The sequence below is a fragment of the Podarcis erhardii genome, assembly GCF_964252035.2.
Source record: "Podarcis erhardii genome assembly, chromosome: 2".
Lineage (NCBI taxonomy): Eukaryota > Metazoa > Chordata > Lepidosauria > Squamata > Lacertidae > Podarcis > Podarcis erhardii.
In genome coordinates, this window is record NC_138498.1 from 84,266,929 (window position 1) to 84,282,348 (window position 15,420).

The 15,420-nt window shown below is 43.3% G+C and overlaps 1 protein-coding gene across 2 annotated transcripts in view; it reads right to left on the reverse strand.

The window, feature by feature from the left end:
- Nucleotides 1-15,420, reverse strand: part of DNAH12 (dynein axonemal heavy chain 12) — a 100,869-nt gene that overhangs the window by 16,654 nt on the left and 68,795 nt on the right. For both annotated transcript variants that reach the window (XM_081848787.1, XM_081848786.1), the window contains 9 exons: nt 13,899-14,030; nt 13,547-13,636; nt 12,717-12,857; nt 11,178-11,419; nt 10,741-10,888; nt 8,158-8,303; nt 3,981-4,195; nt 1,886-2,078; nt 1,567-1,759 (listed from right to left, as the gene is read on the reverse strand). In XM_081848787.1, coding sequence (XP_081704913.1) covers nt 1,567-1,759; nt 1,886-2,078; nt 3,981-4,195; nt 8,158-8,303; nt 10,741-10,888; nt 11,178-11,419; nt 12,717-12,857; nt 13,547-13,636; nt 13,899-14,030 — 1,500 coding nt within the window. The remainder of the gene's footprint in view (nt 1-1,566; nt 1,760-1,885; nt 2,079-3,980; nt 4,196-8,157; nt 8,304-10,740; nt 10,889-11,177; nt 11,420-12,716; nt 12,858-13,546; nt 13,637-13,898; nt 14,031-15,420) is intronic.

Sequence of the window (15,420 nt, forward strand, 5' to 3'; positions counted from 1 at the left end):
ATGATGTCCAAATGTAGCGCATGATATGGCACTTCCTCTTGTTTTCAATAAACAACAGTGTAGAAGGCTGGCCCTAAACCTTTTTTCTCATTATATTTTCATACAGCAATGGTCCGTGCAATGTCAGTATAATGTCATGGCTTGTGCAGCAAGTCCTATGATCCGACTCCCACTGTGGGATAGAGTACCATGTATCCATACAAAGCATATTGATGTGAATGAAGGACACCTGGAATCAGGGATCAGAGGAACCAGATCCTTTACACCAGGGGAAGGAAAATGTTTTCACCCTGAGGGTTATATTCCATTGTGGGCAAACTTTCAGAGGACACATAACATGGAGGGTGAGATGAGATGCAAACATGTGTTGAGCAATGGTTGTGACTCTTATCTTTGTACAGTCACTCCAGCTATGACAAAGCCAGAGGTTTTCACACACAAGCACCTGTGGATGGGCAAACCTGTCTATTTCAGTTTCTCTGTGTTTCTCACTTTGCCAATCTTAAGTTCAGTTCTCCACATTTCTACACCAGCTCTCAATTTTTAAAAGATCATTAGAATTTTATCAGCATTTTTGTGTGAATTTCTTCTAGTATAAACACTTTTGCAAAGCAAGTTTGCCTAGTATAATGTATTTCTGCATGCTATTTTGACCCCAAGACTGAGGTCTCCCACCCCTGCTTTGCATTATTTACATCAGCAGCATGAGAGCAGAAGTAACAACAGGTGAGGCTGCCTCCTTCACACTCCTCCACTGCCCTTGTTAATAGTGTTACAGGGTAAGGAGAATATGGGAACTGTAGTTTTCAAAAATGACTCCTACAAGTTCTGGGTAGCAGTTCCAGTAATTCTCTGCGCTCAATCATGCTGTTAGCCAGGGCAATAGAATGACAGAAGCAGAGTGAAAAAGTTCCTATTTTTTTTAGTATCTCCTGTTCCTATGTTTGTGCAGCCACCACTAACCTTAATGGAAGGAAGGAGTGTGATTTGGGAGTGCTGGGGGCAGTGATAATGCTTAGGGATGAGGAAGGGCACAGAGATGCATGAGGGGGGCTTGGCAGGTATTCTTCTCCCACTCAGATTTTGATCTAAGTTGAAGAGGCTTGGGGCTCGTGATGGAGGCAGGAGATCAAAGAACTCTGGGAGGCAGGCGCAGTCCCCTCAGTTTTTTTGATTCACCAAGCAATATCAGTCGTTGCACTTATCTAAAAAGGAAATTTCTACAAACCTGCCTACCTCCCTACCAGCTCTACCCATGTAAACTAAAGGTAAAGAAATTTATGTTCACAATACAGTAACTGCAGACCACACTAGAGATGGGTCCCATTCTAGTCATCAGCAACCTATTAAAGCTACTTTTGAGACAGTGAAACGCTCTGTATTAGAGAAGCTGCTTTGTATGCAGAGAGGTTGGCCCATTGGTCTGATTTGGGATAAGGCAGCTTTCTATGTTCTTGGTTTTACAGGTTCTTGAGGTTCAGCTCCAAGCCTGAGCTTGGATAACTTCACAAACAGTGCACCATTCATTTAATACAACAATCACTTATGAACCCTGAAGTTGCTTACCTGCTGTTTCTTTGTAATTTCATTAGACATTAGTTTGGCAGAGTCCAAAATCGTTATGGCACTTTCATCTTCTAAAATATTCCCTTCAGAAGACTGCAATGTTTCTAAAATCTTATTTTCTATATCTTTTAGTTGTTTTTTATTGCTGGCTGACTGGAGAATCAGAGCATTCCGTTCCTCCTCTAATTCTGGTCTAAAAAAAGGATATATATCAAATATTACATACTATGCTAGTTGCACAGGGAGGAGCCACACTCCACATTGAAGCCCATCACCTGCCACCCTTCAAAAACGCCCTGTGGAGAATATGAACATTTACCTTTCCTTTGCTACAACAATGCCTAGAAGCTGATCTTCAAGTCCTTCTGGAGTAATCATGAAGTTGAGTAAAGAAACCTTGGTAGCTAGTTCAGGCAAATAATGTGGATTTCTTAATTTGGTGGTAATATAAAATTTGAAATCAAAGGAATATTCAATAATTGTTTCACCAAGCCGAATGCAATCCATGCCCCCTGGAGTTGAAAAGACAAACATATTTAGTTGTTTTTCCTATGCACAAAAAATATATATTCTGCAATCAAGCTTTCCTAATTGCAGAATAACATCCGAATCGTGCAGTGGAGAAATGCAGAGGAGCTAGGCAGCATTCTGCATTGCTTTCAGAAAAGTCTGGTGTTTATTTTAATTCAAGGGAGCTAAAACTAAAGAGAATCCATTTGATTTCTCCAAGTCTCAACATGAATTCAAGTCATGTTCCTGTGGCTGGGTGACTTGAACAGTTAATGGGAACCCTGGGACCTAGGTGTCTAAAATCTGCCTACTTTCCTGCTTCAAGAGAAATTGTCAGCAGTGACCAGAACACCGAGCTGGAGGCTACAGTGCTGTTAAGGAGCCAGACCAGGTTCCTTGCTCTACCTAATGCTGGTAATCAGGTCACACTGAACCTGAGACTGGCAGGCAGAAGACCACTGAACCAATTCTCACAACACTATGGTCTATAGAACCACAGCCAGAAACCCTCATAGACACCTTCCCTTGGGTATGAGTAACTGAATGCCTTCCACAATGCCTCTCCAGCCCAACAGGACAGGGAGCATGCCAGATGGGGAGGCTCTGGAATGCAGAAATGCCTATCTTCAGATGAGAGGGTTGGTACTTTAAAAGAATAGTTCTCCATGAGGACACAGAGCCTTGGAGAGATGGACTGGAGGAGGAGCCTCAAAAGGACTCAGTGTGCTTCCAACCTTTGTTGGCGCAAGTAGCTCATTGGGCGTTGTCCTTGGTACTGCAACAACAAACCTGTTTTTCTCTATGGGCTCTTCTGCAGCACCAGAATTAAACAGAAAGATGTATATATATTTACTTCTCACATGGCCAGACTGGAGCTTTCATTGGCGCAACAGCAGGGAAGAGGAAGCAAACTACTTCCTTACTGCTATTAGTGTGTATTTTGGTGGCATTAAGCAAATGTTTCCCTCTTAGACATTTTAAAACTGGTATAAATTACTTTGTATGCATTCAGGAGAACCCAAATTTTGTGACTGAGCTGAGTCACTGGCAAAAGAGCGAGGCATCTTAAAGGTAAAGGTACCCCTGCCTGTACGGGCCAGTCGTGTCCGACTCTAGGGTTGCGTGCTCATCTCGCTCAAGAGGCCGGGAGCCGGCACCGTCCGAAGACACTTCCGGGTCATGTGGCCAGCGTGATGAAGCTGCAACTGGCGAGCCAGCACCAGTGCCGCACACGGAAACGCCGTTTACCTTCCCGCTATAAAGCGGTACCTATTTATCTACTTGCACTTAGGGGTGCTTTCGAACTGCTAGGTTGGCAGGAGCTGGGACCGAAAGACGGGAGCTCACCCCGCCGCAGGGATTCGAACCGCCAACCTTACGATCAGCAAGTCCTAGGCACTGAGGTTTTACCCACAGCGCCACCCACGTCCCTGTGTGAGGCTTCTTATTTTTATTTAAAACTAGCAGAGTGTATGACAAGAATATCTGCACCTGCCAAAATATTATCCTTTATACAACTGTTTAAGGAAATTAAGTTTGGTCCTTCTTTAAGATAGGTCCTTCTAGCTCTCTTCACTTTGCAATTGCTGCTTATCAGAAAAGAGTGATCAAAGCAGCACAAAACATTACTGATTATTGTATATGCAGTATGGTAACTCGATCTTAAAGAAAATAGTATTAAGGTTCTTCTATTTCAATCTATTATTATACAAGACACTGCATGCAGACTATTTCATAAAATAAAGATCTAAACTCAAACATGCTTTCTTGTATTACCTTCATCTGTTGCTATGGAGCAGCATTTAAGAAATAAAAAGAAAAGCATTACACAATGCAATAAAGTGTACAAGAAATATCCAATAAATACTCCAATATAGTTTGGAGATCATAATGATTTGTTGTACCTTGTTTAAAAGTTGATTTAAGAAGCAGAGGCTCCAGTGAAGGATCAATTTCTTCTCCAACATTTTCAAGCAGAAGTGGAGTTCCAAACTGAATGCAGTTTTCTAGAATTCTCATGTAGTCTGTGTCTGTGAATTTTATTACACTCAGCCTGTTCTCTTTTTCAGAATTTTTTATCCATTTATTTGCTTGACCCTGGGGATCAATCATTAACGGCCTGCAACATATCAGATTTTCATTTTTTTAAAAAAAGAATGAATGCTTAATAATCAATTACTGCCTATAGCAATTTACTTTTTAAAAACACATTATAATAGTAAGGTAAGGTAAAGGACCTTTGGACCGTTAAGTCCAGTTGAATTTGACTATGGGATGCGGCACCCATCTCCGCTTTCAGGCCGAGGGAGCCAGCGTTTGTCTGCAGACAGCTTTTCTGGGTCATGTGGCCAGCATGACTAAAGTTCTTCTAGCGCATGTGACTTTGTAATCAGTGCCAGAGCACACGGAAACACCATTTACCTTCCTGCCGCATTGGTACCTATTTATCTACTCGTGGTGGTATGCGTTTGAACTGGATCTCAAAGGGAACTTTACAATAGAATCCACAGTATGGTTATATACCGTATTTTTCGCTCTATAACACGCACCTGACCATAACACGCACATAGTTTTTAGAGGAGGAAAACAAGAAAAAAATATTCTAAATGAAACAGTGGATATATGATTTTTGTGGTTCATGCTGTGGTCACAGACATGTGATCTGACGGTGAGTTTGGGGTAGCCCAATGCAAAAATCCTGAGGATCCATGTGGATCCATGCTTTGTAACCACGTTTTTGCGCCATTGCGACCCCATGAAACAGTGGGTGCGTGTGTGTTTTGGTGCAGGCTGTAGCCATGGATATGCTATGTGATCTGATGGTGAATTTGGGGTGACCTAGTGCAAAAATCCTGAGGATCCATGTGGATCCGTGCTTTGTAACCACGTTTTAAGTGGGGAGGGAAGGAAAAGAACTCAAGGGACAAGGAGCTCGCGTGGGGGGTGTGGAGAAGGATGCTGCTGATAATGCAGGAGAGGCTCCTCTCCAGCTTTGCTCCTTTAGAACAAGCAGGCTCTGCGTCTCTCCCTCCTCCCCGGCAAGGAAACCATGATAGTAACCACTCTGAGACAAATCAAGAAAAATTGCGACCAACACTCTCCCCCAACAAGCGCAGTGAGGTCAAAACACACACACACGCAGAGAGGGAACTGGCCCTAAAGTCGCAGGGCGCTGGGGGAGTGAAGGGGAAGCAAGAGAAGGAGAAGGAGCCCTCACACACACAGAGACACACAGAGTGTCAATTCTAAAGTCGGAGGGACAGTGCAGGGAGAGTGAAGGGAAGCAGGAGGAGGAGAAGGAGCCCTCTCTCTCACACACACAGACACAGAGTGTCAATTCTAAAGTCGGAGGGACAGCGCAGGGAGAGTGAAGGGAAGCAGGAGGAGGAGAAGGAGCCCTCTCTCACACACACACAGACACAGAGTGTCAATTCTAAAGTCGGAGGGAGAGTGCAGGGGCGCAGGGAGAGCGAAGGGGAAGCAGGAGGAGGAGAACTATAGCTCAAGCACACACACACACAGCCCCTACAGTGGCTAATCCAAAATCGGACAGCAAAAAACTGCAGGCAGGGACAGAGAGTACGGTTTTTTTTAAAAGCAGCCAACCCCGCTCTGCTTCTCTCCCTCCTCCCGGCTAGGCTGGCTGAAAAGCTTCGCTGCTACTTAGCAGCTCTGTGGGGAGGAGAGAGGAACATAGAGGACGGGTTTTTTTAAAGCAGCCAAGCCCGCTCTGCTTCTCTCCCTCCTCCCGGCTCGGCTCGCTGACAGGAGCCGCTTACACCTGCTTTGCTGTTTCAAAGCAAGCCACGGACTGCTCACAACTGCAGCAGATTCCCCCGCCATCTGTAGGCATTCGCTCCATAACACGCACAGACATTTCCCCTTACTTTCTAGGAGGAAAAATCTGCGTGTTATGGAGCGAAATTTACGGTAACTGGAATCTCTGGATTCATAATCTGAGTGATTTACTAGTTTATGACTACTAGGGTAAACCTTTACAATATATATTTTTTTCATTCTCAGAAATTGATTTGGCATTTGAGTCAGTAACTCTTTTCCCCTTCAAAGACTACAATTGTTTTAAATTACTAGCTAAAATAATAGCTGCAGTTTTTCAGGCATTCCCCTACTCCATCAAAATTTAGCTTGCTTTGCCGCTATATGCACCTTTCTGCCTTTTTGATCCATAGGCAAACTGAGTGAAATGCAAACCAAATGCTTTTACCCTGAGGTAAAAGCCTGAGGATATCATCGCTGAGGAGAATGTGATCAAAGTCAGCCTCTCTTTTCAGATAACCCATGAAGTTTGACGTAATATATTTTCCCCATATTTTGTTTCATTTCATCAACACAATAAATCTGACATCAGGAATCACAAGACAGAGAAACCAGTAGGAGAACACTTCAGTCTCCTAGGACATTCTATGCAAGATTTCAAAGTATCTGTCTTATTACAAAAGAATTTCAGAAATAGACTGTAAAGAGAAGTTGCTGAATTGCAACTTATTACCAAACTTAAAATCATGGAGAGACCTGGTCTGAATAGAGACATTGGATTCTTATCTCATTATACATGATAAAGCTATTTTTAGCCATCTCACCCCTTGCTTTTTCCTGTTAGACCAATTGCAGTCGTTAATAGTCGTCAGCAGGTTTACCACACCTATCAGCCAATCACCCATTCCCACCACCCTTCCGAATAATACCCCTCCCCACCCTCTCACTATATACAGTGGTGCCCCGCAAGACGAACGCCTCGCAAGACGGAAAACCCGCTAGACGAAAGGGTTTTCCGTTTTGGAGGCGCTTCGCAAAACGAATTTCCCTATGGGCTTCCTTCGCAAGACGAAAGCCCATAGGGAAATCTCCGGGACAGCGGGGAAGCGCAGCGCGTCTTCCCCACTGTCCTCGGACCTCCTCCGAAGGCTGGCGGTGGGGCGGAGAGACCTCCTCCCGCCGCCAGCCTTGGGATGGCTGCTCCGAAGGCTGGCGGTGGGGCGGAGAGACCTTCTCCCCGCGCCAGCCTTGGGATGGCTGTCCTGAAGACTTGCGGTGGGAGGAGGGTTTTCCTTCCCACCGCCAACTTTCAGAATGCTGTTCTGAATGTTGGCGTGGGGAGGAAAAACCCTCCTCCCACCGCAAGCCCCGGGAACAGAGGAGAAGCGCTGCGCGCCTTCCTCTCTGTTCCCGTACCTGTCCTGAAGGCTTGCGGTGGGGAGAAAAGCCCTTCTCCGCACCACCAGCCTGGCAAGCGGTCTCCATAGGAACACATTAATTGATTTTCAATGCATTCCTATGGGAAACCGTGCTTCGCAAGACGAAAAACTCGCAAGAAGAAAAAACTTGCGGAACGAATTAATTTCGTCTTGCGAGGCACCACTGTATAAGGGACTGGTGACTTCTGTTTCAGTGTATCTGAAGAAGTGTGCATGCACACAAAAGCTCATACCAATAACAAACTTAGTTGGTCTCTAAGGTGCTACTGGAAGGAATTCTTTTATTTTGTTTCAACTACGGCAGACCAACACAGCTACCTACCTGTAACAATATTTTGCAACACACACACACACACCCTCCTCATCAATTTTGCTGCAAATGCCCAAGGACCCTCCATCATTAGTTCCTTATTCCTGCTCTCTCCCTTGGTCCAAATTGACTGGCAGCTCATCCATACATTGGACATTCGCTTTCCAATAGCAATATTGGAGTCACATTCCTAGCAAAAGTATATCCAAACATTTCAGATAACACTAAATCAGACAACACTTTCCAATAGCAAAGACCACAGGCTCCTTGCTATATAAAATACTGAGCAAGATGGGCCAGTGGTCTGTAAAATAAAGCAGCTTCCTATGTTCTATGTATTCAGGCTGTCATGATTATTTTTATTTTATGTACCATACTTGACACTTTATATTCTCAACAAGCAGTCAAATACATATTTAAATCATTTTGAGGACAATTTTGGCCATCATAAAAAGAATATTAGAAATCTGAATCAGAATTATGGAAAGTATAAATATTACTGCAGTAAGCTAATTTTAGTTTAATTTAGCAAAATAATAGGTTTGCATTGCCTACCAACGTCTAGAGTTGTTGACAATCACACCATTGTCTATAGAAAACTGATCTGTTGGAAGACCTGCAATATTCCAGGCTCTAATTTTTATTGGATCACCAAGTGTTTTACTCAGGGAGAAGCTCTCAGAACAAGGTATATTTTTCTCCTGTAAAGACAAATATTTTTTTCCTTAATATCAAGTATTTATGAACAATTTATATAAAACCAGTTAATGGCTTGCACTGAACCTCAGTTTCTAGCAGGGCAGGTGACAGAAAATGAGGAAAGGACACAGCAGGCAATCACAAAAATATTTTTCCAAGTCACTACAATGAGTTATATCCAATTATGCACAGTAGGCTCTTGGCTCCAGTGGAGGCTTCTCTGAATGGTAAGGAAAGGGGCAATTTTCACAAATGCCCTTGCAGCCTCCCCTGGCACCACCCCCCACCATGTTTCAAAGGGTCCCCTGTTACAATATAGAAGCAATGCAGCTGCAAACTGCTAGCTTGAAAGCAAAACATAATGGGAATGTTGGGACTGCCCGTGGGAAACAGAGGGACAGTCAATTCACAGTGCGAAGCACCGGAATTAGCTCAGAGTGTAATATGAGCTGTACAGGAAGTGCAGGAAGGTTTTACCACTAGACTGCTGGAGTTTGAAGAGAGCAGTCATGTTTTTTGTAATGCTGCAAAGACAGAAATAAAGGCATGTAAATACATTTCTGTCTATCTCTTTCCCCTGCCAGGGGGGGGCAGGAAAGAGGAGGGGTGTTCTTTTCATGCTGAGAAGGATCGCCTATTGCGACCTAGCCTGGATCTTGCTGGGGAATGCAGCCAGGGAGGTCAACAGGAGATCAAGCCGGGTGCCTGGGAGAGTTGCCAGTTTCTCCTGATATGGGCTTGATTTCCGACATCCCCAACCATACTGGAGCAGTTGACAGGGCACAGGAGGCTGCAGAAGAGAGAATCTGCAAAAATTGGCTTCCCAGATTCCATTCACAGAAACACCCGCTGAACTGAAAAGACGTCTAAGATGGAGAATCAGCTGAATGCAACCCAACTTTTAAGAATATGTTCTGGCTAATAAGCTCTCAGAGGGTATTTCTTGAGTTGGGATTGTTTTGTTTTTGGCTAAAGCCACAAAACCACATTAAAATGCCTAAAACCTACTCGAGTGTGTTTCCCTGGACTGACAAGAGTGGCCCAGGAAGCGGGAATCCTTGCATACAACTTGGCCATACATTCTTGAAAGCTGCTGACTTTTCCTCCAGTTATTTATATATATTGTTTCCATCTGTTGACAAGTCAATCACATTCCTAGCAGCCCTGTTCAGGGAAGTTTTTAATGTATGACATATTAGTGTATTTTTGGTAGTTGTGGAAGCCGCCCAGAGTGGCTGGGGATGCCCAGCCAGATGGGCGGGGTACAAATAATAAATTATTATTATTATTATTATAGTATATCCAAACATTTCAGATAACACTAAATCAACAAGAAAGCAAAGTAAGAGACAAAGAATCAGGCCATGCGTCCCATTATGTTGTATTCAATGTTAGTCCTTCTTACAGTAGACCCTCTGAAATAAATGGACCGAAATTAGTCATGTTCATTCTTTTTAATGGATCTACTCAAAGCAGCACTAGCAATGGATGCAACTCAAAGGGCAAGATTCAACTAACAAGTCCTGCTAGCAGAAGCCTGCTCATAGACTTCTACAAGCACAATAGGACTCCCCCCCCCATCACCTCTACCTCCCCACACCCAAATTGACTCAGGGGGTGTTGGGAAAGCCCCCAAAATAGTACATGGAAGAAAGAGAGGGAGAGGACATTCCACCTGGCAAGCTGAAATGTTTGCACTAATGTAACAATTGCCATAGTGCTACACTATCAAAGCCATCAATAATTATTTAATTCCATTAATTTAAAAATCCCCATAAACACTTGAAAGTCACCCACCATAATCAACAAAATACATTTCACTGTTCCCTGACCTGTACGTAGATATGAGATCTACTGAAAGAGCCAGCACTAGGAGAGAACTTTGTTCTGGAGATTAATAACAATACTTTAACACAGAGGTTTTCAACTTTTATGGGTCCACGGCTGCCTCAACCAACTACACTCTTTCTGCGGCACCCCTGTGGCGCTCAGGAGCCCAGTTGTGTCACCCCTTGCCTGCAGAGCTGGCAGCCTCTCACCCTTTTTCGAACACCCTCCCTTGCGAAGTATTCCCTCAGCCTCCTCTCTTCTCCCCTCTCCTTGGGAGTCCTCTGGGCACCCGCAGCTGCCACTCCTGGTCTATGAGCTGCCCCTCTGCCCCAAAGAGAGGTGCCTCTTCGCACTGCCCCACAGGGGGCTGGAAAGCACCCCCTGGCCAGCCCCAGAGGCATCATTCGCCTGGGGAGCTTGTAGCCAGGGCTGCTGCAACAAACAGCTGTGCAAGTTTTGGGAGGCAGAGATGCGAGAGGGCATCAGAGGAGGGAGGGAAGGAGAGAGGAACAGAGGCCAGTGCTGTCTGTGGCATCCTGACCATCATTCAAGGCACCCCAGGGTCCCACGGCACACTGGATGAAAACTACTAGTTTCACACAATCTTACTTTACATAGCTTGCTCCAATCTTTTGCACACTCTTGTCGAAATCCAGAAGTGAAAGCACCCAGATAAGCTATCACTCCCGCTGATATCAAGACATCTCCTGTCAAATTATCATATGTCTTTTGAAGGTCATTTGCTGCATTAGACCACCTAGGGGAAAACACAATATTAAATTAGGTAAAAAAGAATAGCCTATTTCATCAGCATTTATTCCAGTTACATGGGAAAAAATGGCATTTGTATCTTATTTAAAAATCATGTTGTATGTTATTTAAACAATTGATATACAGATAATGTTTGGGGACATTTTTTACTTATGTAAGCTAACTTTTTCATTTTAAAATGTTTGTGTATTCTACTAAATATAATTTATTTTATACAACATGTGCATCTTAAATCTAGTTCTTGCTAGAATGGGTACAATGTATTTTCATCTGACCTTGATTTTTCTCCACCAAGTCCTCCAATAAGCTTTTCTGCTCTTTCCAGCTTTTTAGCACACAAGTCCACCTGAAATTCTAGGCGAGCTTTTTCTTCAGTTTTCTCAACAAAGGTTTGTTGCAATGCTTCCAAACGGTCTTCAACCGCTTGAAGTTCAGCTCTTTTCTGATTAAGTAATGCCATCGTTTGTGCCAACGATTGTTGTGCTTCTGCTAAACGGGCTTTCTTAGGAGCAACCACCTATTAGATGCATTTAATAAAAGTTTACTAAATTTTACTAAGGGTGATAAAGTAATATTAAATGAATCTTTAAAAATACATGAAATTGGTGTATCTGGCTGGGATTTACTCTCAGGTAAGTGGGTTACATTGCTTGCTTCCATGCACCGGGCATTTGGTTAAGACTTATGTCCTAAGAAAAATTAAGTTTTCTTCTTTAGCTAGCTTCTACATTTAAATTTTCTGTAAACTCTGGTTACACTGGAAGTAAATTCAATTTTACTTTTTAATTGCATACTGCACCTTGGGCCTTTTTCACCCAGATGCCTATTATGGCTAATGTATACTGGACAAAAAAATCATATGCAGGATTTTAAGAGCTAACTGGTCAGTGTGTTGTTTCCTTCTGTTTGTCTATTTGCCACTTTTGTATCCCTCCCCTCAGAGAATATATGGGCTTTCCAACCAGCTTTCCATTCAGTACTGGCAAGACCAAGATCTACTCACCCTCAGTGGCAGAGGTGTAGCGGGCGGGCTGGGGTGCAGGGCTTTGCCCTGGGTGCATTTTCTGGAAGGGGCACGACCAGGCACCCCCACAACAGACTCCAGCGTGCGAGGGAGCTGCCCAGAAAGCTTCCTTGGGCCCAGACGCAGCTCTGCTTCAGCTCTGCTCCCAGGTCACGTCTGCCCCAGGGCAGAATGGAGAGTTGGCAGCTCTCTGCTGCCTCTCTCCTTAGCTGAGCTGTGTTGCACAAAGCTCCACCATGGTGGAGAGAAGCTGCCAGCTGTGACAGCTCCACCCCAAATCAACCCTGAACCAGGGGAAGAGAGGCTGCAGGCATGCGAGGTGCCCAGCTACAGCACCTCTTCCATGGGTCAAGCCTGACCTGAGGAACAGAGAGACCTGTTGCTTCTCTGCACCCAATGGAGAGAGGAGGGTGGGTGGCTATGCTGCCACTCACTCTGCTGGACTGTGGCATGCAAGTGTACCCCCTGCACTGTTTTGCAAGGAGAGCCACAAGGGGCACCTTCTGCATCACACCCCTCCCAGGGGTGCATCCTGCCCTGGGCGGCGTTTCTTTACGCTCTGCCACTGCTCAGTAGTAGAATCTTTCAGACACTTTCAGCCCATTCTAGCATGAGTACACTATGACTTGAAAAGGATAAGACAAATCACTGAGGATAAGTCTATCCATGGCTGGTAACCACTATATTTAGATGCAGTATATATCAGATGTGTATGTGAGTATCCTAGAGGATAAATTAGCATTATGAAATAATTTTCAATGTTGAGAAAAAATAAGGTAAATAATCATACCTTTGCTACTCTGTCATAAACTTCCATTGCCATAATCCATTTACATAAACCTTCTGCTGCTGAGGATGCTTTAGCCACTTTAGGGGGATCAAACTCAGGATTAGTTAGATATTCAGCACGAATCTTCTGCATCACAGATACCTATATGAAAAATACATTACATACAGTTGAATATAAATTTATATTTAGGATCCAGTAATTCAGTTTCTGCTAATGCATGCAACAAGGGAGTACATGCACAGCCACACTTCCGCTTGTCCCATGTTTCCCAAGAGCTTTTTTAGTTGCTCTGCTGTTTCCCCAGGAAGACCCACTGTTTACCACATTATTTATGTACGCAACCACGGCAGCCCAAATTTTGCTAGCCCAAAGATGGAAAGAGCGAGATCCCTAGTAAGGAAGATTGGCGACTTAAGATGATAGAATTTGCGGAAGCAGCAGGTTTAATTTATATAATAAGAGAGCAAGAAGAATATTTATTTAAAGAGGAGTGGAATTTTTTTGCTGAATATTTAGAAAATAATTGTGTACAATTAAACACTGGTAGCATTTAGATAAATTGAACAGTATGGTAAATATTTGAAGGATGTAAAATGGAGAAACAATTAGATTGGCTATAGTAAAATATGCAGTAATGAAAGATAAGTAAAATGAACTATGAAAGGGGAAGGAGGGAAGTCAATTGTTACATGGTATTATGCAAAATGTTTATTTTGAGATGCATAAACTGAAAAATTAATAAAAATTGATATAAAAAAAGAAAACTGGAAGGAAGGAAACCACTTTCACAATGACTCTCTAGCAAATAAGAACATACATACGAAACTTACTGGAATGTTATCCTTGTCATACTCTCTCAGATCTCTTAAGAAATTCATGTCACCCAAAAGTTTTTTGCTAGGTCCCCAGTAGTCTAAAATCTTTAAAAGAAAGTTAAAGCAGTATGTAAAATATTTCAACACAAAAGAAAATAAGAAAATACAAAAGATTCTAAAGAACTATTGAGATATTAATTAACAATCTAATTCACATTTTTCATGAGATTTTGAGCAGTATGATGGAAGCTGAAGCTTCCTGCACGAGGAAGTAAGACTTCCATGCTTGAAGATCAAAAATATTCCCTTTGTACATCCTAGGAATTTTGTAATTAGATATTTGTTGTTCTACTGTCAGCTTTTTTACCTTTCCTCCAATCCCTGAAGGATCTGCAACTTTTTCAGGTTTTATGTCCTTCATGACACAGATGGCAGCCATAACAAGTTTAACACCAGATGGTGGATTCTTCATTGATTTCACAATTGTAATATCTGAAGGCTAGAATGAAATAGATTGTTGACTTCTATTACAGCATATAATGCCTTAAAACATGATATATTAAAACAAAATCAGTCTTCATGTTGAATTTTTCACCTATATCTAGGATTTACCTAATAATATGATAAGTCAACACATAACATTTATGTGACTTATTTATAAGTCAACCTATAGCAGCTGGAATCTTTAGAAATCCATGGTCCAATTAATTCATTTTTATCTTCATATATTAAAATATGAGCAGGCAAAAGAGTAAAGCTAAGCTGAACCCTTTACAAGAAGTTAACTCTACAAATTGCTGATACATTAATCACCTGGACTTGTATGGGGGAAAGCCCCATTCACTCTGATAGGAACTTCCCCAGCACCACCACCATCATGCAAACAACAGGCCTGGATGGCAATATCTGATCCAGACAGCAGGGACCAAAGGGTTAAAGTCCCCTATCCCACACACCAGCGTCCCGAACAAGAATGGAATCTTCATGCTGATTATGTGGGGGAGAAAAAAATCTTGTATTCAAGGGAAACCTAGTGATTTGCGTGTGAAGACCCCCAAACCCCCTCCAAAATAAATCACACAGGAAACAGAATATTTGTTTAGGATTTTTGGCATTAATTTGGCCACAACTTTATTGTTTACAGCATGTGAGTGGTTGCTTAGGCATTGGTTCGGACTACCTGAACCTGCACCGGCAGGAACAGGACTGACAACTGGAACCTCCAGAGGTCAGTAAGGGAAAACATACTGGGGGAGCATAGAGGCGGATTTCTGCCTCTTAGTTCACCCCAGATGTTCCCAGGAACTCTGGCACGGCCCTACGCCTGAGAGGGGATCGGACAGAGCAAATCGAGCCCCTGGATTCCTTTAATGGAATTCCCTAACAGCAGCAACAAAATTGAGGGGCAAGCACAACCAATCTATAATCCCCTCCACCAAAGGATGAACCAGTGCCTAACTGCCAACCTTACAAAGTTGTGATGATTTGTTACACGGTAGGCAAAAGCCAAATGGCACCAGCCAATCAGCCAAGTGGCAAAATTCCTACTGGGCCCCTGCTCCCAAAACAAACGACCCCTAGACAGGCATAGCAAGGTCAAAAACACAACCTAAAATTATAGGGAGGGCGGGCGGGAGATCTGCTGCACGATGCAAAAGAGGAAGTACTTCGCCACGTGCAGCCCCTTAAATAGTCCCTTATGTGCTAATCAAACCCCAACCGACAGAAATCTGCCCCAGTAACAAAGGGGTGACCAATGAGGCAAGGAGGTCATCCAAACGGGCGCGCCCCAGCAACAAGAAGGCAGTTTGGTGATCTCACGGCAACACGTGGCTCTCCATGATTTGGAGGACACGATTAACATAACCTGCAGTTTGACTCTGACTGGC